Source organism: Magallana gigas, chromosome 7 (assembly GCF_963853765.1).
Source record: "Magallana gigas chromosome 7, xbMagGiga1.1, whole genome shotgun sequence".
Classification (NCBI taxonomy): domain Eukaryota; kingdom Metazoa; phylum Mollusca; class Bivalvia; order Ostreida; family Ostreidae; genus Magallana; species Magallana gigas.
Window position 1 is genome coordinate 21,717,915 of NC_088859.1, and position 25,795 is coordinate 21,743,709.

Consider the following 25,795-nt stretch of genomic DNA (forward strand, 5'->3'; position numbering starts at 1 on the left):
GACGGGAGTTGATTTTATCGATTATTATTTTAGAATCAACAATATATCATTTTGCATGGCAATTTAAGTACTTTCCTATATGTATTTGAATCATGCACATTTTTTTAAAATATGAATTATTCTCCGACAAGAATGTTGTGTAATATTCAAAGAATTAATTCCATCAAACTACTTATAAGTTATCGATATTTCAAAGAAATAGTATGAATCCAAGCAATATTGAGCTCTAGTCTCGTTCAACCAAACGCTCGGCTGTCTCTGTTAATCTACGATAAGCAAGAGAGACTCTCTGTTTGTGTGTCTCCGTTAATCTACGACAAGCAAGAGAGACTCTCTACTTGTCGGAGATTTATGGATATATTGAACTCTGGCATAGGAATACAAACAATGTACGACTACAAAAAATTTCTAAATTGTTCGTACCATTTAAAATTTGACTATTTACAAAGCATCTATAAATAAGTTTCCTTGAAAAACAATGTTTAAGAATACATTACATCGAATTTATCGATTATTTTCAAGGACTTTATGTTATCAGCGGTGTCAGTTTGTGCTTAGGTCCAAACACTGTTTCACTTTCGGTTTGCCTGAGTAACTGCATAGGAGAGTTGATTTAAAATCAACTCCCAAAAATGGATGGCCTCAAGCCATGATGAGGTGGGGGTTTGCTCCTGTCTTGAGAATGATTTTTTAAAAATTTCTTATCAAAACTGAATATTTTTCAATCTTTTGAGCATGTAGAAAAGTCTTCCAATGCACATGTGCATCTGATAAGAAATAGAAAATGTCATTCTGTTGTCCTGTATATTTTTAATGATTTGAATCCTTTAAATAAGAATTTTATTCAAACACATGTCCCTGACAATGTTAGTATTTGCAGTAACACTGTGTCCAGCTCTCCGTATGATGAGGAGCAGCAGAAGGGCCCCCTCCTACCTAACATCCACCTGATGCCCCTGGTGTTTGACGTTCTCTCACTGGTGCCCAGGAGCCAGCAAGCGGAAATGCTTTTCTCTTCCTTCACCTTGGGTAAACGAATGAATCTAACACTCAGATGTTTGCCAGTGATAGTGATCTCCTTACAGTTTGACATATTTATTTTGCATTTGTTATTGAAATTTAAGGAATTTTTATTAAAACGATGTGGAAATGGACAAGATAACCAGTCTGAGAATATATTTTAAAAAGAATGATGGTTTTAAAATTTATATTTATATTGTAAGAATACTGTTTTTAACAGTGAAAGAGACAGATGAAACATTTAAAGACATCAAGGGGTCCAACAATCTTCTGCTTTCATTGTTATTTGACAAGATGAAGGACAGGAAGGAGCGAGAGATTCCTTTGAACCTCTCAGATTCCAAAAGATTCCTGCAAGTCTTAAGTGAGAGACCAAGAAACAGAGATAAATATCCTTTTGATATCAGTACATTTAATATGTCTACAAGAAGTAGTGTGTCTAGTGATCCAAATACTCCAAGTAAGTCATCTCAGACCGAGATGATGGATGAGATTCCATTGTGGAAATGTTTTGTGTCTTCTGCATGCACCAGCAAGCTTTTCATGAAATTCATCCCAGCATCTTATGAAGATTTGCTGAAATTGCATAGCGCTAATTTAGACACAAAACCAGACTCGTTGTCAGTGACAACAGATTCTTTAAAAGATACTTATAAAGCTGTAGAAAAGTCACAGGAAATTGTTCGGCAAACAGCAGAAAAAGTAGAGGAGGAAGGCACTGAAGAAGAAGTAACAACTGAGAGTGAGACAGATAAGGAGGATATGGTGGATGAGGAGAAGGAGACTGTCTCCACGTCTTATGTAATACCAGTGTATGTTTATGAATGTCAGATGAACAACATTACTGACTCCTTAGTCAACCCCTGGAACTACACGAACAAAGAGGACTTATTTGAAGATGTGACTTTCGAAAGAGATGAGGAGGTGAAGAATCCAGTGTTTAAGAAGTTGTCTGTTGACGTAAGCGCAGACAGCCGTGCGGCCGAGGGAGAAGGGTTAAGTCCAATCAGACCCCACCACGAGAGGCGCACAACTGAAAACAGCGACACCACGGATGATCTAATGCAACAGTGTATTGATCTGAAAGAGAACTACTGCAGCAGTTTCCTGAATGGTAGATTTTGATTCTCATATGGATTGAAAATTTGCATTACACAGTCAGCTCAAATAATTATTGAATGTAAATAAGTAAAATAATTATTGTATGATTAAAAATGTTCTATTTTTTGTACATTAATATAACTATAAGTATTTTTGTCCGTGGACATTTGAAATATTATGATAAGGATTGGTGTTGTTAATCATTTTACATCGAGCATAAACTTTTTTTTCGGTTGTAGGAGTTTTTCAGAGTATACAGCAGGGCTTTCCAATGGATCATCATGACATTATGGCGGCCGTTAACAACATCTGTGAGGAGACAAACCCCATTGAGATCGACACCACATCCTTTCTGCATGCTTCCTGTCGCCACTTTCAGCAGCTGCTGAGGGAAGCGGAAACCACGGTGGTGGTGGCAGAGAGTGCTGAACTCCGAGAGGACGGCCTAAAGAGACAAACATCTGTCAGGTTCGCTGATGAAGTGGAAGGGTAGGTTACCAAATCTCATCTCTATCTCATGTTCTTCTGTGCGGTTTAGATTCTAGAACAGTTTACAGAGATAATGAAATGGTTTTGATAAAACATTGCAGATGATTAAAAAAAGTTACGGTAATCTTCACAAATTTTGGCATGCCTAGGATATTTTCACTGAATTACAGCCAAAAACCAAGTCAAGCCAAGTTTTGACAAGATGAACTGAAAGGTTGCAACAAATGTATTTTTTTATATATATAAAAATGACATTGCTAGATGCATAATAAATCTTGTTTTGTAGAGAACTGCAGACTGGTCAGTCTATTCCCTCAGCGCTTCATATTCCCCGGGGGCGTATTCGCCTTGTCCCTCCTTCCCTTTCAGAGAAATGTGAGACTTACCCTGGCCTCCATGACATCATTAGAAACAAGTTCCTGGACATTGTCAATAAATGGTTCAAAGTGGTGCCGTCTGCTCATGATTACTATTTCTATTGTCCTGATTACTCCCCCATGGACAACAATGTAAGTTTTTTTTTTTTCGACCAAATACCGTATATCAGGTTTTTTCTGAGTCATGTTTTTTCTGCGAATCAGTACCTAGAACGGTATATAAAATTTACGCGAATCAAATTTTCACTATTTCAAAGTCTTGATGGAATTATAATTCATGATTGTTTAAACTTGTAAAGTAGGAGAGAAAAAGTATCTGAAAAATAACCATTTACACGATTTTCTTAATGTTAAATAATAACCAATAATTATTTGCAGAGAAGTTCAATTGATCATGTACCATTACATATTCCAGTAGCTCAGGTATAATTAGACATGGGTTTTGGCAAGGAAAATGACCGTTTTAATTAGCTTGTCAATTGATTATTAAATAAACAACGAGACTTACATACTTGTTATTTACCTCTAACTATACTAACAGAATACAGTTCACCGTACTGTAACTTTTCTGTTTATAAGGAAAGAGAAAACTCTATTACAAGAACAATACTTTGTATCAAATTTACGCTGAATAATTTTCCACAATTCGGAATTCGTCGCGAACAAAGCGGAAATTGGATACATGCGGAAAAAACCTGATATATGGTATGATATTATTTTTGTTTCATCAAGAGAAAGACCAAAAAAAAAATACATAAAACAATCTTAATGTTGTTTTATTTCTACTCATTTTTAATCAATCAGATTTTTCTACTTAAGACTAGTAGATTTTGATAAGAATTCTGAATTTGTACATTATCATCCCAATGATTCATTATCTGACACCTGATATGAAGTTATTTCATTGTTGTTGCATTGTTTCTTGACAGAATGAGGATAGTGACACCAGAAATGTGTCTGACCATTCTGACATAGTCAAATCAGGTAAGTCAAAGTTCAAAAGTTTAAAGGTCAAGATTGAGACATAACAACGTGGTTATAGTGAATAACAATTTCAGTAGTGGTTATTGTGATTACAGCAAATTACAGAATACCGGTAGAGTTTTCAATAGCTTGTTGGATTGCTCAATAGGGTATTCAATTTGGTCAGCAAGGTATCACATCAGGTTTAAATCTAGGTCCTGTGGTTACCCAAGTGTAGATTGTTATTTTGCACTCAACCAATTCATTTGGCACAAAGAAAACCTCTAGAACACTCTCTCCTATTGTTAGCTATTCTATTCATAGACCTTTAAAAAGAATGTTCACCTGGACAGCACTGGATTCTATAGAGCATCAATTCTGCTTGGAGTAATTTGAATTTAGTTTTCCAAAAAATGTAATTCAAAAGACATTTCTGAAGAAACACACAAAAGAGAAAAGCATAACTTTAAGAATTACGGAGATATTTTTTTCTTGCAATTTTTTTCCTGCAAAAAATCATTAGACATTTTGGTTCCCCAATTCCTGGTGCAACATACAGCACTAAGAGTATTTTTGTGCTGTGGCTGCTTAATTAGTTCAGACTTTTATAGCAGTAATGTAGGACAACAGGGAGAAACAAAAAAGGCCCAAATGTGCAAATGTTTACTAGATTAACTCACTTTATCGCTATCATACCTGAGTAATCACATGACCTAGATTTAAACCTGATGTGATACCTTGCTGACCAAATTGAATACCCTATTGAGCAATCCAACAAGCTATTGAAAACTCTACCGGTATTCTGTAATTCGCTGTAACAGGAATATCGTAGTACACATGTGCATAAATGTTAAATTGCTCTCACCCAACAATGAAAACTCTCGTTTTATGTTTAGAGTTAATCTTAACCCAAATTAGAAATTGAGCTTTAAATCTGAAATTCTTTGATGTATTTATGATTCGATGAAAACAGTGCATGCAATTACCTAAGACATAAACATGTATGCACCAGTATAGCAGTAGTTAAACACCATTAAAGCAATCTACATCATATCAAATAAAAATGAATTAAACAGAATATTTTTATCTCTTAAAGAAGCAATTAAAACAGAAGAGCTACTGGATGACAGCATTGGATTTCAAGAACTGGAGCAAGACTCTGACCAGAAGAACAATCCGGATCTGGCCTCTATCGCGTCACAGCTGGATTCCAATGAGACGCTGTCCTTGGTTGATTCGGATTATGACTTCTGCGAGGAGATACAGCAGGCGGAGAATGACGACGATTCCATACCTCTGTTCCTTCACTTTACCTGCACTGTCAAAAGTGGAATAGAATATGAGAATATCTCTGTGAAGAAGCTAGTGCCATGTATAGGTAAAAGTGTCAGCCATTATGGAGTAAAGTTTATAGTCTGGTTTCTTTTATCTTTGTGGGGATTGAATTTTGTCATTTAAGGTATTAGATGTATAACGACCAGATTTTCTCCCTAAGGCTGTTTAAAATTAATTCTTCATTTAACATCACATGAAAATTTAAAACCTACGAGGGAGGGAGGAAAAAAATAAACAAACAAAAATATCAAACAAGTGTGTATTTATTGAAAGTCACCCATTCAGTTATCAGTACATCAACACTGTCATATAATACATATGGTAGGATTCAGCCCATGTTAATTTTTGCATTTTCAAAGCATATACTTTTGTGTAATTTATGTTTACCGTATATACTTTCTGTGGGTACATCATGTATACTGGCGAGAAGTGGAGTGACTTGCAAGCACATCAAGTGGTACATCCAATGGATTTACATCAACATAGTAACAGAAAACTTTTTCTTTTCAGATAAAATGTTGCGCAACACATGTGATTCACAGATTATTTACAATCAAAATAATGACATTATTTCATACATTTTCATAATGACACATTTTAAAATTCAACATATCAAAGTTGTGTTGCAAGATTCACTGTACCTACTTCTAAGAACTCAAAACAGGGTTCTTGAAATAACTGCCACCTTACAAGTGTATTCCACTTCTCTCCATTCTTCCACTTTAGCCTGGCCACCTGTTAGTTTCTTCTTATTATATATGTGAATGAATGAATTATTATTCCTGAACATGTTATTAAAAATGTAGATACATTTCAAATGAAAGGGATTTGCAGTCATTATCGTGTCAAAACTCTAATCTAAATCAGTAAATTATGCTGACTTAATGCATAGATTCACTTAAAGGTATTACATCCTTAATTATTATATTTTTAAAAAACATTGAAGTCTATGGAAAAAGGTATAATTTTTTAAGTCTTTTTATATCTTTTCAGTAAGTGGTGGTAAGAAATTGCTTAAGCTTTCCCTTTCTTAAAAAAATGCAAAAATAACAACCGTACTCATTTTGAGTTTTTGGTTAAATAAGATGGGTAGTCATTTCAGTTGTTGATGGACCACTTAAACAAATATATACAACATATACAACAAACCTCATTTTTGCCTTTTTTGGGCGGAAGTTGGTTCAACATGGTTCAGGCTCTGTGACTTGACAACCGACATTAAACAATCTCGACCATTTTTACTGCCAACTTCGATCATGTGTTTGTCTGATCCATTATTGTTGTTTTCTTCACTTTGATAGTGGCATAGACTCTCATTTTCTTCGTATTGTGAAATCTGAATACCTCATTGCCGTCTTTTAGCATGTTTTTCTCTCATACAGGATGTAGAATTCAGTCACGAAATGAAAACCCAAACTGGAACGACTTTTTCAAATCCGGATTTGTTTGTTTTTCCAAAACGACAATTTCGCCAAAACCTACGCGCGTGGGTTACATTAAACGTAGAATTAATTTTAAACAGCCTAATAAATGAATGGTCCGATATCCTTAATCATGATATCATTTTGAAGGTGTTATCAAATAAAAATACTCCACCAAAGGAATTTTCAAAATTTTGATTATGGTCCAACTAATTACACCTTGAATTTTGCATTGAAGTCAAGGACAACATATGTCTTATTCAATTTTATGCTTCAAAATCATCAAGTTTGTCCACTGCTTTGGTTGTAGAGGAGTTTTGTGGGACAGAGGAAATATCTGCCATGGAGTTGAACCTGTCTGACCTGAAGATAACCCTGGACATCAATTGTCTGACCAGTCCCTCCGATATGGATTTTGAGAACTCAAGGAGACCTTCGTATTTCCGGGCGTCCTCCTACAACTCTGTGAGCAGTGAGCAGTCCCCACGAGTCTCCGAGTGTGAGAATACAGAAGTGGAAAGTTCCTACGATCCTGGGTAAGTAGAGAATAACCTTATAATCATGCATTGTGTCAATTGGACTCGAAAAATAACCCTTAAAACTCGGTCAACCTATCCTTTGAGTAAGTCTCACTTTTACAAAAGGAACGTCTATTGGAAAACTATGACTGAGATCAAAAGTTAGCTTTCTTTCTTAAGTTTGTTTTGCCAAGGAGCCTGATTTTAGCCTAAATCTTTCGCGAGAGAAAATGTATTTTGAGCAGTGGTTTTATAATAATCTGTAATCTGTATTATCCACAGTCACCAGACAGGAGGGGATCCTTTAGCCAATTTACCTGTTCAACAACACAATGCTGTCATAAAATGCAAGGAAGAGGTAAACAGTCCAACCAAAAATCATATGCATTCATCTTTATCTACTCTCTGCTTACTGTTGGTGATGTATCTAGCCTATATTGGGTATTTTCAAAGAAAAGAAATTTATCATCATTTTGCTAGGATAGCGTAGATGCCTGATCTCATTTAACAGTTTCAATCATTTTTTGTCCATGCTTGTTCACATTACAGGTGGAGTGGTTATTAAAAGACGAGGTGGCTTCTTCACTTCGACACAGAATTCCAATCAAGAGGGACGCCCTTCAGTATGTAACAGAGCACATCAAGAACTCGGCTTACAAAGGAAAGCCCACATGTTCCTTCGAGAGCATACCCCTCCATTTTGTGTATGGCTCAGAGTGTAGTTTGAATAAGTTCAGAGAGGTGAGACTTCAGAATTATTTAGGAATATTCAACGAATGATGTTTATTGTATTTTAATTCATGTAAAATGAAGTGTGCAGAGCTTTATATTGAAGGTGCATGAGTGAAAAAACCCAACTCTAACTTCAAAAAGAAATAATTGATAGAAAGAGAAATAAATCCCAGTCTCTGAAACCGAATTCAAACCTGTTGAATGATTGTTAAATCTTGTTTTAAAAGTTCTTGTATTGTATGGACAAAACTTGTTTAAGTCTGTCATTTTCACATGTTGAGCAGACCTGCTTGATTTCCATTTGTGATTTCATAAACATATATTTCTATTTATCTTCAGGAGTTTGAGCGTTTACACATGCATGGTTTTCGACTGATCAAAGAGGAAGACTTCTACTTTGCTGTGAGGCTGAAGAGCCATGTGATTGGACAGGCTTTGAAGCACGCCTTGGTGGAGCTGAGTAAAGAGATCACCCCCGCCACTCAGAGCGCCTCCTTGGACAGTCTCCCAGACCAAACGGAATACAGCTTCCTGTCCAAAGAGGCAGGGGTTCTGAGGACCTCTGTTCCACCAAGGTTTTCGTCCCCAGAGGCCTTTAGGAATGCTGGTCACCATAGACAGTTTTCCTCGGACGTCAGTGGAAGTGACGAGTACCCTTCTCCAGCCATTAGGTTGGAACGAGTTAGTTTCGAAAAGCAAATTTCGCCAGGCGGAACAGTCGAACTTCACCAGAGGAAGGAGATTACGGATAGTAATTTTCTTTCTAGTGATTCAAAACAGAGTGATTCAAGAAGAAACTCAAAAGAGTCTTCTGCCAGTCAGACATTCTGTTTCAGTGCTAGAAAAGACAGCAATGCTGAGGATTCTACGTCAGAGAGCGCCTCAGGTCCCTCCAGCAACTCTGAGGCACAGGAGTCAGGCATAGGACCTCTGATATCCTCCAAACCCTTCACCAAGAGATATGACAGCATCAGTGATGAAATTCCAGACGCTATTCTGAAGAAATCATCTAGTTTTGCTGGATTTCACAATGAGCAGACTACAGAAACATTCAGCAGACAACAGAGTGTAGCGTCTGTTCTTCCAAGTGTGCTGCCAATCAAGCCCTTTGAGGGGGCCCCTCAGCTTCCTTCCCTGGGCAGACTCAGGCATTCTTCGGCCCCCTCAGGGCATGGTACACCACGAAGCAAACCTTCCACTGTCCCACAGACGCCATCTTGGATCTCCTCAAGAGGGAGTTACACTGAAGAAGGTAATTAAGGTCTATATGTATAAATTATTAGATATTTTATTATATGTATACGTACCAAAATCTTGACATTATATCCTGGAAGAGTAAATTTATTTCTATATATGTTAAATAAGTAAACATAATATTTTTTCAAATTTTATACTTAATTTATTGCTTGAATGCCTTAACAATATAAGATTTCTTTACGTCCACTACACAAAAATTTCAAAGACAAGACTAAAAATAATCATATACTTTAATAAATAAAGGACTAAGTGCGGTTTTATGCAATTTTTGCCCCCCAAAATCAAAGTTTCAGAAAGAGCTTTAAAATAAGGTGAAAGATAGTTAAAATCATATTGGAAATAAAGGTGTAAAAGGTTATCACCACAGTGACGTCATAATGTAGAAATGACGTCATGAATATTGCATTATTTTGATAAATTGACGTTTTGTGGCAAAATATGGGTGTTTTCCGATGGTTTTTCGACTGGGAAACATCGAGCGCAGGCTTGCTCAAGTACCATTTTGTTTGCAAATTTGCGGGAATTAGGTCATTTAAGTGACGTCATAGATAAACAGCGAGTGAGCAATGATGACTAAAATCAAGATTAAAGTTATAGGCATCCTCTTTACAATGATTTGTGAAGATTTCATTTTTATACGATACTATTTAAAAATTGGTTGAAATCTGGGGCAGATATTTGACCATACCGCACATAGTCCTTTGTCTAATCTTTTATGATTCTAACAAGGATGTTGGGAAGGCAGAAACAAGTCATAATAGATATGTCAGATTTTGGATTTTACTTGAATATTTGAATAAACAGCCAAATTGCTTTGTAAATTTTTAAAATATGGAATACAGTAATGCTAAAATCATTGGTTATTTTCCAAACTTATGTGTGGCTATCTTCTGTACTTTGCAACTTCCAAGTTTACTGTACATTGGTGGATGGAGGTATGTCAGGAATGGAGGGAACTGTATCAGGTTATGGATGAACCTACCATTGTTTTGTAGGGTATGAGGGGGGAACCAGTGACAGTGAGGATGGAACCACCGCCCTGAGTGATGTCAGCGGCCTCCGTCATCCCTTCCCCGAGTTCTGGCTCATCCTGCAGGTCAAAGACGACTGTGTGGACATGTACTATCACACAAGGTCAGCTAACAGCTCAGTTTAATTTATGAATTCAAATTAATAATTGAGGGATATCAGAAATTGTATGTGTCTTTAGTACAGTATTTTAGTTTGCAATATTTAAGAAAACATTTGCGTATTCTTGACCGTTCAAAGTGTGTCTGACTTGTTTTAGAGAGACTGGTTTGGCAAAGGAGAGTGGGGATTTACTGGAACAGAGAAAACTCCTGTCTGTTGTAAAAAAGAATATAGAGGCATTGTGTCGGAAAGTCAATCAGGTGAATTTCTTGTGAAACAAGGATCCTTTATATATACACTACTAAGAAATAAGTTTGAAACTCCAAGAAAAATATATTGCATAAAGATAACTGTGCATTTTGATTTTATTCCACTCAGTTTCAACTTAGCTGGTACATGCCATTTTGACCTAAAAAAAAATCTTCAAAGACAAGAAATACTAATTAATAACAATTCCTTTTTTACGGCCATCAAAAATGAATTCTTTGTTTCTCAGATAGAACTTAATTGCAAACATCGCGATGATTCAGATTTAATTATAGCAATTGCAAATGGCCGCCGATCTAGTTGCAAGACGCTGTGTTTAGTTATGATCGCAACAGCAATGATTTTACTTTTGGTACATGAAGAAGAACATCATTTAACTTCAAATGCATTTAGGAAGAGAGTTCCTGTAGCTTAAACTATACTTGATATCCCATTATGATTAAACACATGGCTTTCTCAAGTCTCGCAGTTGTGGTGTTTCTTGAAGAACTTGATGACTTATTTATTTCAATTAGTTTGAGCTAATAAATCTGATACATTCATTGCAAGGTAACTTTCTATTTGCTTTAAACCATAGCTTTTTCTGGATTTGAATAAGAGTTGCACATTGTTAAAATAAAAATAAAAATACTGCATCCTTTTTTTTATGAAATAAAAATCTATCACCGCCTGACTGCATCTGTTTTTGAAAATGTTGGCCTGATATCCAAGAGATTAATTATTCATGGCCCAAGTGGTGTCAAATTACATTTATAAAAAAATAGATATTTTTGTTTTATTGAAGATGTTATTGAAAAAGATGATCTGTGTACTTCCCATTGTGAAAGTATATAGACCTAATAGAACCCTTTGTCTGTTGATTGCAGCTGCTACTCCTGAACGACCTGTACGAGACCCGTATGTGTAAGAAGCTGCTGGTCGCTGAAGCAGACGAAGATGTGTCATGGAATGTGGTGGACACCATCCCCGGGAAACCCCCCTCCTCCCACTCCGAGGATGAGGAGGACACCTTCACCGGCCAGCAGTACCTGGCCGCAGAGAATAAGTACCTGCCCGGTCACTTTGAGTGTGAGAGCGTGATGACTCATAGGTTCGTGGTCCACCCCCGCCTCAAAACGGGACCGGCAGGGAGGTCTAACGTCAGCAGAGGTAGGTAGATCGTTAATGGACACCCTATAGCAATAGGTTTGACAAAAGCAATGTTTCAAGGCAGCAAGGTCTATTTAGTTAACCAAATTTAACCATGATTTATATGAAGAGGTTTTGCTAGAGATAACATGTAGTAGCAATGATGGGTCTTAGCTAGGTATGGTTGAAAACCAATTGCATAGAAATGTAGAAATGATGTATTAAAGCCTAGGAGTATGCAGTGAGGACTATGCAAAGAAGCAATGGTGTATTGCAAGAAATTCAGAAACTGCTACAGTATCCTAGTTGGACAAATAATGTAGTGTTAGAATTGTTTAAAAATTGAAAATACTGGTATGTACTTAATGAATAACATTTTTCTCATTGACAGGTGTTCAGGTTTTAAGAACGGTGCTGAATAAGTTCTCTGTAAACAACAGGAAGAACATGTTTGTGGTCAAAGAACTGGTCGACTCAGATCTAGTGTATTACCTAAGGTACACTAAAATGATCAGATGTACTCGTACCATAGAAAACTGATGGCAAACTGATTTTAATGCCTCTGGTCACTACAAATAGTTCATGCAGTATTTTAAGTGATTTTACTTATTTCATATGAATAACTTACCAGTAAAGGAGATTTTCAAAAATATGTTAATCTTCACCATCAAAGGTTTTACGCTCTTTGAAATTAGCAAATTTAGCTGGAAAAAAAGTAGCATGCTGAAATAAGCATTGCATTTTTTCTACAATGTCTCTACCTTTATTTCAGTATACTGTGGTTTCATCAATATTCGTTGAATACCAATTTTCGTGGATTTCTTTGTTTAGTTGATCCACGAAATTAAATGTTCATCAAAGTGCAATTTCTATTAACATTTTTGTATTGATAGGATCATTGGCCACGAATTTACATATCCTTGAAACTGTGATTATCACTTCATCCACGAAAATTGATACCCTTGAATATTTATGAAACCACAGTAAACCACCAAAAAGCATTTTAATTGTTCAAATTGACCAATAGGTTCTCATTTATTAATCCTATAAAGTTTTACTGAGTGCATTGTGAGGTAACATCAATACTGTGTTGTTTTGCAGACTACAAGAGGTGTCTCCGAGCATCCTGTCCAGACAAGTGTCGAGCATCAGCACCGAGGACATCGGGTTGTGTGGTGAGTCGAATGTCTCTACAACTGTTTCATTCAACAAACATCATTAAAACATAGCCAGATGAAATAAGCATCCATTTACATTTGTTAATTAAGTTTCGTTAAACATTCATTTTTACATATTTAACTCTCTTTAAATTTGTGTATTTTTCTCATTTATACAGACTCGTCTAGTTCTCAAATGTTTGCTGCCAGAAGAGATGAGGTAAATATCTACTTCTTTCTTTCATCGATATCTTGTAGGTTTCTAATCCAGTTATCATGTGTACAATGAAAAATTTCTCTTTTAATATTAATTGTCATTATGGTGTCAGTTTGAGTTCAGGATTTGTTTGGGAAGTATATAATTTTGGATGCTTTTCTTGTGACTTTCAGATGACCTTGGCTTCTGACAAGGACACCGACTCCATCTCTGTGACCTCGATAGGGAGTTCCACCCAGAGACTGCTACAGGATCTGATTGTAATTGATGTGTATGGAGTACAACCAGCAGGTATAACCTGACTTATTGAACTCGGCTTTACTCTCTCCTTATCCACCCAGGCTTCTTAATAAATACAGAAAAAATGTTCAGTTGGCTTTCTATCCACCATCTTTCCCCACACCAGCTCGTGAACCAATGTTTAAAAAAAGGAGAATAAACAAAATATCATGTATCTGACATGATATGTGTTGTTTTTTGACCATGGAACAGTCAGATAATCTGACTCAGATTTGATTGTATTTAAGTGATAACCATCCAATGAGTTTTGATAACTTTCAAGGGACCATTGCAGGAACTAAACTACAACTGAACTTGATGGACATGCTCCAGAGGAAGCTAGACGATGCAGTGCTGGAGATCATTTCTTTACAGCTGAGTAGAAACCCCAACATCAAGCTGATGCCTGACGACATTAGGGCAAGTTCAGTTAACAAAGGGATACAATGAATTTCTAAAGTCTCTTTATGATTTTGTTTTATGCTTATAGTATTGCAGGGGAATGTTAGGCAAGAAAAAAAAATTACTGGTATATGTTGGTTCTGAGGCTTTTTTTGACAAAAATAGTTTCATTTGTTAGGGGAATTTTAATATATAAACAGATTGCTTTAATCTGGTTAGATGTAGATTTTGGTTTTGTCAGAAGCAGTACAAACAAAACTGAATTTCTTTATAGAAATAGAGGAGAAAATACAGCCATGGTACATTATTTCAATAAGCACACCAATGTGTGTGATAAGTGCAATAAGATAATATCGTGATTTTTCAACGACTCTGATGTTCCTCCCTTTGCTGTGTACAGTTCATACAGAAGCCAATGCAGGACGTGAGCCATGAGCTGTTACTGACCATTCCCAGCATCCTCCCCATCCCACTCTGTGCCCTGATGTACTATCTAAAACAGAACATGTCGCAGTTCTCTCACGCTCCGAACTACGCCGACAACAAGCCAGAGAACAGATTCCAGGTACAATCTAACTCAAACCATTTACTTGTATCAGTGGTTCTTGATTAATAATGAAACTGTGGTAAATCTATTTTATCCCATGGGATAAGGGAACCAATTTCCTTTTTATGTATGGCTTAGTGTAGGATAAATTGTTCAGCCATTCTTCACTTATTATGATAATTGTAATAGCTGAATTGAACTGTATAGTCCGCTGTAGAGATCACATGCTCTTAAGAGAGTTAGAGATTGCCCACATATGTCACACATTAATCTGTGATGTTCTTCTCTTTGACTTCAAGGACAAGATTGGAAGTGTGTGCCACCCTATTTCTGATGATGAAGTGTTTCTGTACATCAGGCCTCACTCCTCGGGAGGAAAAGGTGAGGCAGATATCAGCCATGGATATTAAACTGGATTTTTTAATTGATGTGGGAACATGTATTCAGTCAGAAAAGATTGTTCAAAGTTCCACAATTAATAACAGTTTTCTTTCAAAACTTTTTAAATGGTATTTATTAGGTAATTAAGGAAGAGAATTGCATAATTTTTTTAGATTATAAATACCATGTTGAAATAGAACCAGACAGTTCGCTTTAGATAATTCTGACTTTCTATCTGGCTGATCTTGATTTCAGGAATAGCCTGTGTGAGTGTGTCTTTGGTGGACGGCCAGAGGCACCGCGTGTCTCTGTTGAGGTGCCCCAAACCCTCCCGAACCAACTACAGCAAGGTGGAGACCCTGGAGGAGTTTGACTGCCTCACCCACACTGCACCCTTTAGTCCAAGGACTGTCCAGAAACCAGGTGAGTGGGCCACCAAGTGAAGTTTAGTACAACTGACCAAGTCAGGCAGTTGTCCATTGTAATGTTATTGAGTTATCCAGGACATCACACTCAGGAGCCATAAAACTTAAGTGACCTCACTTTTTATCTTAGTCTCACTTTTTTAAAAGGAACACAAAATGGAAAGGTGAGACAGAGGTCAAAAGCGAGCTCTTTGTTAGTTTTATGGCTCCACAGCATCGTAGTTTTGGTCAAAATCTGAATTTTTTTATGGTTGATAAATATGATGTTTTGGAAAACATAATATACATGTACATTTTAAGTGGGCATGATTTTACACAAACATGGGAAATTTTACGCTGACACCACCAATACCTACCAACAGGTCCCACTGCCCTGGTTCAGTTCAGAGTTTGGGAGAGAGGTTCTGCTGACCTTGACACACTTAATGAGAAGCTGATTGGAGCAATGAAACATGCCTTGAATGATGTCATAATGGAGTACTATTTTCTGACCTCCTCCATCTGTCTGGTTCCACACCAACTACAGGACATCCTCCCCACCCCCAACCTCTCCGCTCCCTCCTCTCCAGTGGTTACAAAAGGTAAAGACAAAATGATGGAACTTTCTGCCATTTCACTTTTCATACAATTGAATGAAGGTTTATGAAATTCTTACATCAAATTTATTGGAATTAACTCATTATCTGAAAAATGTTTTTTGAAATTAGAGTTAATTTTATTCATTTAGGCTCAAATGTGAAACAATTGCTCACTTATAAGTATTATAATTATGAAGCAAAGCAGAAGTAATTTGAGAAAATTGTACGGTAATTTTCGGATATTTGATGCTTGTTTGCAGAATCAGTTGAGAAGAGACCTACAACTCTGTCAAGGAAGAACTCTGTGGAGATATCTACAAAGGTGCTCAGCACCAGTAAAACTGCCCCGTCGCCGCTACAGTTTGTCAAGGACACTTTTGGGTCGACAAGGTCACGATTCATGTCACCCCCACCAGACTCTTCTACAAAGGTGGACTTTTGATTCTGTTAGCACTTTTGAAAAATTGACTCAAATCTATGAAAAGTTATTGAACTTCAGCAATTACAAATTTTTTATCTACTGGTTCCTGTTCATCAATTAAAGTACAAATTTTGATTACATAGTCTAGACACATGTTCTTTTTTTTTCAGAAGGAATAGTTTTAGTCCTCAAAACTAATTTTCTTCTGTAAAAATCGTATATCAGTTTTAGGGATTAAAAGATTGACCCCATTTTGACTGATTTCTCTATCTTACTTTAGTCCTTTGAGTTCCCCTCGCCAGTGGCCTCTCCAACAGTGACATCTGGTGGCAGTGTCACTGAGAAGATGTCTGACAAACATCATATAATCCGTCTGTATGAGGAGGGGGAGAGGGGCAGTCTGTGTCCCATCTTCACTGACCAGATGGCAAAGTGGCTGGATTACTGCTACAGTCAAGGTATTCAGTAAATTGAAATTTTGAAAGGGCTGTTCTGTCAAAACCAGGCAGTATTCTATCTGTACATGTAATACCATCAGAACGTGTACTTGTACACTAGGATCAAACTTTATGTATTATTACTTGATTTATAAAATAATGATTTTCTTGAATCCATTGGATTGGATTTATAAAGGTTTTTTTATTTGATTTCCTTATTTACTCAGTCAAATTTTTGTAATGTAAGAGGTATCTGTCCTTTGATGACAATTTCTTCATACAATATAAATTATTTCAAAGCATTTTGAAAGGTGGGGGGGGGGAGGGGCAGACTCATCCAAAAATTCTTGAACAAAAAAAAAAATTCTCAATAATACAATAAGAACTTCAATTTTACTGTTAATTTCCTTAATTTCACTTTTTTTTTTTAGATTTCCCAAAAAGGGAGGGGGCCAACTCCCTGAAAATTCTCCATGATAATACGTTTTTCTCTAAGTAAAGTTAAAAGAAAATTCTGTTGCGAAAAAGTGGGGGGGGGGGGGCAGGCCCATCCCTGCCCCCCTGATGCTACATGCCTGTTAAATATTCCTTGTGATTAATCCTTACTTTAGTTGATCTTATATGGATTGGTTCAAATCTTGAAAATTGTCCAAATTTATCCAATAAATGTATTTATATCAGCATGGCATGCAGTTATTCAGTGAATGGAATTATTGGGCTACGTACAACATGAGGTCACCGTTTTTACTGGTAGTTGTAGTTTGATAGTACATTTCAACAAATATTTGTCAGCACTGGCAGTGCCTTTCGGCTGTCAGACGAAGTTAGCAATCTTGTTGTATTATATATATAGAGAGTCTGATTATTTCAAAATGTTAATTTTGAATGAATACATGTATAAATTAGAATAGAAATATGTCATGAGTGGATGATTAAATAAAAAAAATAAAGTCTCAGGGGTCTATACTTGGGGGATGGAAAGGGGGGGGGGGCTGTTCTCAAAGGTCCTGTACTCAAGCACCTGTGCTTTTCAGTAGATTGATACTTATTACTTAATTGCATTATTTTTATAGGTACACCAGCAGTGAACAAACTGGAGCAAACCTTTAAATCCAGACTAAGTTTAAACCAGTTCATGATGGAGTTTCAAAGTCTGGTCAAAACGGCTTCATCCGGAGACATCTGCCCACGGATTTTCCGACAGGAGCCAGATCACCCGGGACAGTTCACCCAGTACAACCCATTCAGGAAGCCTCTACATGTAAGTTGTGGTCTCAAAAACAGTACACCCAGACTTGTTCAATTCAACTTCTGATCATTTTTTTATGCTGTTAAGGTCAGTGGTTAATGCAAGTATTAATAAATTATAATTCAATACTAATTTTCTCTTTCCCCTCTTCTCTCTCTCCCTCTCTCCTCTCTTTCTCTCTTTCTCTGAGTTTTATTTGATGGTACAAGAATTTATGTTAAGATCTGAGGTCATTGATAAAAGTCAATGTCACATCATCATCAATAAGTCCCTTACTCACTAGAGGGGTTACTTTAAATTTCTTATTTCACGCAAGTACTTAATTCTGCAATTCCACTGTTCTGTATCAAATCATGAGAATATATAATTGCAATCACCAATGTTCTGAAATAATTTACTATAGTTCAAAACTGTCTGAAAAATAAAAGCAAGATTTTATAATCCACGAGGGTTGCCTCTCGCGATTTTACGCGGAAATTAATTCCTCGCGTTTAAATAGGAATCTACAGTAATAGTCCTCTATGGATGGTTCTGGTTCAGAATATTTTGGTATGTCTGCAGAATCAATCCAAAAATTAATTTTGGCAGGTTAATTTACATTTTACCTTTGTGACTTTCAAACAGATTTATTTTAAGTTACTATTTTTAAAGTAATACCCATTGGGTTTTTCAAATAATATCAGATGTATGCACATTTATTGTTGTGTGAGAAGAGCTGTAGAATATGGCCTATAACATACTTTCACATTTCATATTAATATTCTTTACATGTATTTACTTTCTAAAAGACTTAGTTTTAATGAGTTAAAGTTTCTATTTTTTGGTGTTACAGGCAGAAGAAAAATATAAAGAGAGCTCTCTTGATTTCAAACACTGCTATGCGTCCACTTCATCTGATGCATCTTTTATATTGATTGGAAGAAATGTTGACCAATGGCAGGCAAGCATTCAAGATATGGGTGAAGATGAAATGGCAGACATCAATATGAGACAGAGTCAGAGAGACAAAGGTAAGATAGAGATAATGCACACATTTTCCTCAGAGGTCATTTTGATTTTTAGCTTCATGTAAATGTACATGTATTACTTACTTGTAAATTTAGAACAGCAGCATGGATTTATTTTCACTTCAGTCATATTTTGGCTATTAATAAAGCTAGAATACCTCACTCATTACTGAATTTCAGATTACGTTATTGCGTGCATGTAACTTCGATGATGAAATGTTAAAAAACTCCAGAAATTTTTACGGTAATATATTTTCTGTGAAAATTTCAGCTTTTCCAAAGCAGTCGTTCCAGAGGTTTGCTCCGTATTTGTCGGAGAAGCCCAGACGGGAATCCCTGACGGATCAGCCCTCCCAGGACTCCATCGAGATGTCCCCGATCGGGTCCACCCTGTTCATACCAAGACAGAGGCTGCTCTTTGTACTCCTGAATGACAAAAAGGTCTCTGTTGTTGATTTGTTGTAAAGATAAGTTGATCCAAAATACTGTGTGAAACATGACACATTAAAATGAAATTTGTTTAATTAGTTTTTGACTTTCATTTATTTTCATTATCAAATTTCAATATTAATGAAGATTCAGTGGCATGTTTTTGAGTGTTATAGGCTCATGGTTTTGTCTAAATGTATCGTATTATGCATAACATACTGCTTGCATAATTATATAACTTTCCTCTGAAGCTTTTTAAAATGGAATTTTTATTTCTTTAGATTCTAGCATTATAATTTCCTTTCTTTTTTGAGAGTTAGTGAAAACTTATATCATTTGTAATGTGGCTTAACTTTCTTACCACAGCTGACATTGTACACATACAACTGGGCTGGGGACTCCACAGGCTCCCTCTCCAAGTCCACCACCAGACTGGTGCAATGGCAGAACGCCCGGGTCAGTCTGCTGCACAGTGTGATTGCACAGAAGATGGGCTTGTTCCACCATTGCCCATTCTACAACCCAAACAGTAACAAGGTAAGGACCCCTGCCCATTCTACAACCCAAACAGTAACAAGGTAAGGACCCCTGCCCATTCTACAACACAAACAGTAACAAGGTAAGGACCCCTGCCCATTCTACATCACAAACAGTAACAAGGTAAGGACCCCTGCCCATTCTACATCACAAACAGTAACAAGGTAAGGACCCCTGCCCATTCTACAACACAAACAGTAACAAGGTAAGGACCCCTGCCCATTCTACAACCCAAACAGCAACAAGGTAAGGACCCCTGCCCATTCTACAACCCAAACAGTAACAAGGTAAGGACCCCTGCCCATTCTACAACACAAACAGTAACAAGGTAAGGACCCCTGCCCATTCTATAAACCAAACAGTGACCTTGTAAGGACCATTGCCCATTCTACAAACCATGGGCAAACATTGAAAAAGTAAGGACCACTGCCTAGAAACCAAATGTAAGAACCTGTAAGGGTCCCAGAAGAAAACAAAAATTCCTGGTTTTAATATTAAATTCTTATAAATATCTTTTGTCCCTACAGAAAAATCCTTTTGCTGGAAGTAGCACAAATTTAGATGACTTGATCAAATGCACAGCCCCACCCATTGAAAAGGTGCGACGTAACAACAGCATGTCTACTGTGGTCACTTCTTCTTATCGAGCGTTTGACGAAGTCTACAAAGATCTGAAGCCTTCCAAACCTCTGCAGCACACAGAGTTCTCCAAGATGTCCGACACTGTAAAACAGCAGTGCTATCAGACCCAAGATCTGAAACTACAGGATCGTAAAGGTCTGTGCCGAAAGTTCTATAAGAATTGATATTTTTAATTTGATTGTATACTAGATAAAAATAGGCTGAAGCTGTAGTCTAATTTTGCATATTTTTTTGTTTTGTTTAGAAATTGAGAAGCTGGAAAAACTTCGAAGTTTGTATTTGTTGTGGATGCAGAAGTCAACAGCAAACATGTCCATTAAGGTAAGAATATACACTGTAATTTATGTAATTCTATTTTGGGGGTAAAACTACAATTCTGCACTTGTGGATGTTTTATTGAAACATTTGTTTAAACCATAATGTATTACTGAGAACAAGTTTTTTACACTCAACAGGAGGATATCCTTCATCTCCTGAAGCAGGTGTCAAGGTTACTACATTATTGTGCCACACCCCTTTTGTTTGACCCAGTTTGGAGAAGGAAAGTCATGAAGAAATACGAGGTCACCCAGAGACAGTTGTCTGTCTCATCTCCAACAGAAAAAGTGGTAAGAATACTTCACATTTTCAAAACTCAAGAAAAAGGGTTTTTTTTGGTGATTTTTGTTAGGTATTAGAAAACCACCAAAATTGAACTTTTCATTCATTACAGCGCTCCAGACACAGTTCTGGCCAATCAGTGTCCAGTCTTAGGGCAATGAGGACAAATAGTCAAGAGGGTTTGAAGAAGAGGCCTGTAGTCACACCTACAGACTCGCCTGTCAATCAACCCCGACATCAGAGGGAGGAGGCATGGCATATCGAGCTCAGACACACCTTCCTTAAACAATACATCAAATATGTTCAGTCACTGGGCTTTGTTTTAGTCAGCCTTCAACCTAATCTTCATGCAAAAGGGTATGTGTTTCTTGTTCAGTGATTTGTAATAAACTTCGTAAAATGAAAGATTTATTTTGTCCAGTATATAGATAAGCATAAATCAATAATTTTCATTTTAGTAATAGAAAATATCACCTTAAGGTCAGACGCGACCTATCTTCCATTTTTCTATTTTTTCCGATCTCCACAATGCTAAGATTTCCACTTAGTAATTTTATAATTATATTTTTATGTTATATGATTCTTTTTTTTTTACCATAATTTGATAAAAAGTGTTGAATTGAAAATGTATAGTATGGCTTTATTTATTAGCATTCAAATGCAGTTTGCATGCTATTTTTAGAAAAATGTGAAATATTTTAGCTCCGAAACGAGCCTGGTAATGTACCCTGAATTTTTGGGAATTAACAGGTTTAAATGCTTCTAAATAAGGAATAAAATATCAAGGAAAATTATATAAAATTGGGGAACGCCTCGTCTGTCCTTAATAATTTCAACTGTATGGACTAAAAGAGGATCTATCGACAAATTTTGGCATATATGTTAAGGTTTTCCATTGTGTGCATTGATGATGCATAGTGAAACTTTAATATGAATGATGTCCATATTGTCTAGAACACACAAGCGTAGATCATCTTATGAGAAGTTGACGGTCCATGCTGAGGACCACCCTTCAACACCCCCACCCCCCTCAGGAGCCCCTCACTCTCAGAGCTCCACTTGCTACCTCCACAAGGCAATGCCGGCTGGGATCTTGCTGCTCAAGCTGAGCTTCAGGGAGCAGTACTTCTGTGTGGAGATGTATGTGTGTGAGAACACCCGCCTCGGGATCCCCGTCAATAAACACGTGAGCACACATAGCTTTTTTCCATCGTTATCTTGTAACTCGTATGCTTCTTAAACATGAAAAAATCAGCAAACTTTTTGACTGCATTATTATCATAATTATATCACAAATGTCAATTCAGAGCAGAAGCAGTACTTTCGTACCTGAAAGTTGTTCTGTATTTAATTTTTTTTATCTTTTCTATAAGAGTCAGGTAGTCTGATGATACAGTTGAACTTACTTCATTAAGTAGCTGGTAACCTAATTGGCCTGTTGTTTTGTAGTTAAAGCTGTTGTTTGTGGATGAATGCGAGAAGTGCAAGGACATAATCCATGTGCATTCCTTTGCGCATGATTTTCACCTGCGATGTATTCAGTCATGCATTCAGCCTGACCAGTCCTCCCCGTCATTTTTCCGGCCACAGTATCACCTGACTGGTTTCCTCCGGGACTTCATGCAGGTGTATCCGTATCCCCCAAAGTTCTCCAGGAACTTTTTGTCCGAGGGTAATTATAAGCTCTGTCGGCTCCTAATGTTATGGTGTTTGATAGTAAACGGTTTTAAATTTGGCTATTAATTGAATTTCTATCTTTGTTCCTCCACTACATTCATTTAAGTTAATTATTTCATTCATGAATATTCCAGCATGTGTAGGTATATTCAATTGGTTTTGAGTTTTGATAGAATTTTTGTATCATCTATCAACCATTTTCTAAACTAATTCTTTTCTTTACATGTGTCAATTAAATTTCAAAAGCGATTTTCTATTAAAAAATTATTTGTCAAAAATTGAAAATAAGCATGAATGGATGTGTATCATTTTTGGGGTCATGTCTTTCAGATACAGTGTCAATTTCCAATCTATCTACAAACGGAAGTGATTTGTACAACTTCATGGTACAGAACAACAAGCTTATTGAACTCAAAAAGTTTGAGATGATCCCCAGTGTGGACCCGGAAATTGAAAATGTAAGTACACATATCAATAAACTTTGTGATATATACTATATAGAGGGAAATATTCACCCCCCCCCCCCCATATTTTATATTCACCCCTATTGCCCTCATTGGCAGCAGGCAAATTTATGAATGGGCAAATTTTAATATCTCAAATTATCTCTCTTAAAAAAACTGTGTTTGGGCGAATTCAAGAAGGGGCAAAACTGGTGGTAAGTTTGAAAGGGGGAAAATTACACTAGGTGAAAATAACCCTGTATACAGTATTTAATGTCAATAGAACTGTTCTTACTTTGTATATTTGCCTAACTTTACAAATACTTAGTTTTTCTAAAAGTGTTTCTGATCAATTATCATATGAATTTTTTCTAATTTGTTTTCGAGGATTTCTTCTTTGTGAGGTCCACAGAGTTTGCTTTGGTGTCCCAGAAAACCGAGTCCATCACCCTGCCCCCCAAGGGCAACAAGCCCCAGTGTGAAAACTACTTTGTTGGGCTGGTGATTACACACAATCCCAACACAGACACAGACAGACAAACACTCAAACTGAACTATTTCATTGTCCTGACCAGTCAGGCGGAACTGTTTCCCACAGACCCCGTAGAAAGCAAGTCAGGAGAGTTCAAGGCCATGGTGCTACAGGAATTGTCAGGTAGTGTGATGTCAAGGTTTTTAGCAGTGCAATACTGTACTTTAATTTTAATTGAAATATCATCTTAAACCATGCGGGTCCTGAGTCTAGATTTTGCTCACTTCAAGCATGGCTGTTTGATCATATAAAGAGAATGTATGATGTGAACTTGGATTTAGGCCTACAAGTTTTTTTTGGTTTTTTTTTACATGTATGATATTTATGTTTAACTTAAGCTACAGGTTATTTACATGTATGATATTTAATATGTTTGACATTAAACAAAAAGTCATCTTGATCCAACAAGTTGCAATTTGTAAGTGCATTTACAGTAAACCATATGTTTTTTGTAAACCAGAACTTGATATTAAAAGCTTTATGATTACATCAAAAATGAATACCTGGTTACGGTATGTATAAATCATGTTGGTTAATATTTCAATAAGCTACCGGTACAAGATATTCTCTTCTCAAGGTTATAACAAGGCTATGCTTGTTCACGTCATTGCAACTACGAAGCAAACATTTGTTTAATTATGTTTTGCAAGTTTGCAAATCTTATAAAAATAAATATCTGGTGGAGGCTATTATAATATCTCATATTTCTTTCATAATATTATTATGTAATATAAAATTCCAATGGAATTTGTGGTTTATGGTTATATCAGCTATGGTTATTTTTAAAGTAATGAACTTGGGGTAAATCTCCACATAAACATTTCAAAATCACAAATCAATGAATTGCAACAGAAAAACATTTTCTGCTTGTATGGCCTATTTTTTGCAAAGAAATGATAACCGATGCAATAACATATATTCATTCTTCAGACCGCACCAAGGTGGTTCCTGTAAAGCAGCACATCAGTGTAAGGAAGGCGGTGCAGAAGTTCCAGAAGATAAGTAAAATCCACAACCTGCCCTTGTACAAACTGCTGGAGAATGAAAGGGACTTGGCAAGGTTTGAATTTATTTAATTTTGAATAAATTGAACTTTCAAAATTGAAATGTAGATTAAATTTTCTGAGCATTTTCACTTGAATAATAAAGAATTTCATGCTTACATTTTGTTTATATTTATATCTTAAAGTCAGTCATTAAGGAGACTATTACGTACATGTATTTGTTTGTAGGCAAAAGATTGATGACATGATTGAAAGGTCAGAGGTGAAATGTAGAAAGGATTCACTGTGGCAGAGAATGCTGATAGGGGGGAAATTGGAAGAGAAAGATAATGTGAGTCTTTGAATGAAGAAAAAACATCTTGATAAAATTGGCTCTATGTGTTAAATATATATATTTGTTGAGTGTTTCTTTGCCTGTAACTATAATTTTGAAACAACACAATCAATTGTGGATCCAGGAAATTTCTCCAGTTTTCAAGGGGTCCAAGGGAATGATTATGTTTGTTTATGTTGGTCATGAGATCAATAAATTTGAAGAGTGATTTGTCTTTTCTCAAAATCTTAAAGTATACATGTTTTTACTCTGTGACAGGCTTGATCAAACTTGTACAACTTTTTTTTACACTTACAGCTTCAGAAACTAGAATTTGAAGAGTTCTTGGAACTCCTGGGAATGTCGGTGCAGATGTCCTTGGATTCAATCGATGCAAAACTCATCCCATTCCTCAACATGAACTTCTTGTGGTACAGTGGACTGTTCAAAAAGCTTCAGGCGAAATACCCCGATACTCACCGATGTTTTACTTCATCTGACGGACTAGTGCAATATATCGTAAGTTGATGCTATCAGCTCCGATACAGTGTGAACAGATGTTTTCAAAGTAACTAGACATCAGTTTTTAGCTCACCTGAGCTGAAAGCTCAAGTGAGCTATTCTGATCACATTTTGTCCCTCGTCCGTCTGTCCGTCTGTAAACTTTTTACATTTTGAACTTCTTCTCTAAAACCGCTTATCCAATTTCAACCAAATTTGGCACAAAGCATCCTTATGGGAGGGCGAATATAAATTGCAGAAATAAAAGTCCGATCTGT

General features: G+C 36.4%; 1 protein-coding gene across 3 annotated transcripts in view; it reads left to right on the forward strand.

The window, feature by feature from the left end:
* LOC105339109 (KICSTOR complex protein SZT2) overlaps positions 1 to 25,795 on the forward strand; it is a 56,505-nt gene that overhangs the window by 25,969 nt on the left and 4,741 nt on the right. Inside the window, exons 22-60 of one of the 3 annotated variants that reach the window (XM_066065924.1) lie at positions 872 to 1,029; positions 1,241 to 2,134; positions 2,361 to 2,610; positions 2,897 to 3,119; positions 3,917 to 3,971; positions 5,047 to 5,328; positions 7,017 to 7,242; positions 7,507 to 7,582; positions 7,774 to 7,965; positions 8,296 to 9,208; positions 10,209 to 10,347; positions 10,502 to 10,604; positions 11,478 to 11,760; positions 12,131 to 12,236; positions 12,841 to 12,914; positions 13,076 to 13,116; positions 13,287 to 13,404; positions 13,676 to 13,812; positions 14,195 to 14,359; positions 14,641 to 14,722; positions 14,978 to 15,145; positions 15,510 to 15,728; positions 15,986 to 16,155; positions 16,427 to 16,604; positions 17,657 to 17,844; positions 18,665 to 18,842; positions 19,111 to 19,280; positions 19,635 to 19,805; positions 20,333 to 20,582; positions 20,692 to 20,768; positions 20,903 to 21,055; positions 21,160 to 21,404; positions 22,002 to 22,233; positions 22,497 to 22,719; positions 23,055 to 23,182; positions 23,555 to 23,822; positions 24,630 to 24,759; positions 24,932 to 25,034; positions 25,335 to 25,535. In XM_066065924.1, the coding sequence (XP_065921996.1) occupies positions 872 to 1,029; positions 1,241 to 2,134; positions 2,361 to 2,610; positions 2,897 to 3,119; positions 3,917 to 3,971; positions 5,047 to 5,328; positions 7,017 to 7,242; positions 7,507 to 7,582; positions 7,774 to 7,965; positions 8,296 to 9,208; positions 10,209 to 10,347; positions 10,502 to 10,604; positions 11,478 to 11,760; positions 12,131 to 12,236; positions 12,841 to 12,914; positions 13,076 to 13,116; positions 13,287 to 13,404; positions 13,676 to 13,812; positions 14,195 to 14,359; positions 14,641 to 14,722; positions 14,978 to 15,145; positions 15,510 to 15,728; positions 15,986 to 16,155; positions 16,427 to 16,604; positions 17,657 to 17,844; positions 18,665 to 18,842; positions 19,111 to 19,280; positions 19,635 to 19,805; positions 20,333 to 20,582; positions 20,692 to 20,768; positions 20,903 to 21,055; positions 21,160 to 21,404; positions 22,002 to 22,233; positions 22,497 to 22,719; positions 23,055 to 23,182; positions 23,555 to 23,822; positions 24,630 to 24,759; positions 24,932 to 25,034; positions 25,335 to 25,535 (7,969 nt within the window). The remainder of the gene's footprint in view (positions 1 to 871; positions 1,030 to 1,240; positions 2,135 to 2,360; positions 2,611 to 2,896; positions 3,120 to 3,916; positions 3,972 to 5,046; positions 5,329 to 7,016; positions 7,243 to 7,506; positions 7,583 to 7,773; positions 7,966 to 8,295; positions 9,209 to 10,208; positions 10,348 to 10,501; positions 10,605 to 11,477; positions 11,761 to 12,130; positions 12,237 to 12,840; positions 12,915 to 13,075; positions 13,117 to 13,286; positions 13,405 to 13,675; positions 13,813 to 14,194; positions 14,360 to 14,640; positions 14,723 to 14,977; positions 15,146 to 15,509; positions 15,729 to 15,985; positions 16,156 to 16,426; positions 16,605 to 17,656; positions 17,845 to 18,664; positions 18,843 to 19,110; positions 19,281 to 19,634; positions 19,806 to 20,332; positions 20,583 to 20,691; positions 20,769 to 20,902; positions 21,056 to 21,159; positions 21,405 to 22,001; positions 22,234 to 22,496; positions 22,720 to 23,054; positions 23,183 to 23,554; positions 23,823 to 24,629; positions 24,760 to 24,931; positions 25,035 to 25,334; positions 25,536 to 25,795) is intronic. The other 2 variants (XM_066065926.1, XM_066065925.1) reach the window with 2 other exon arrangements.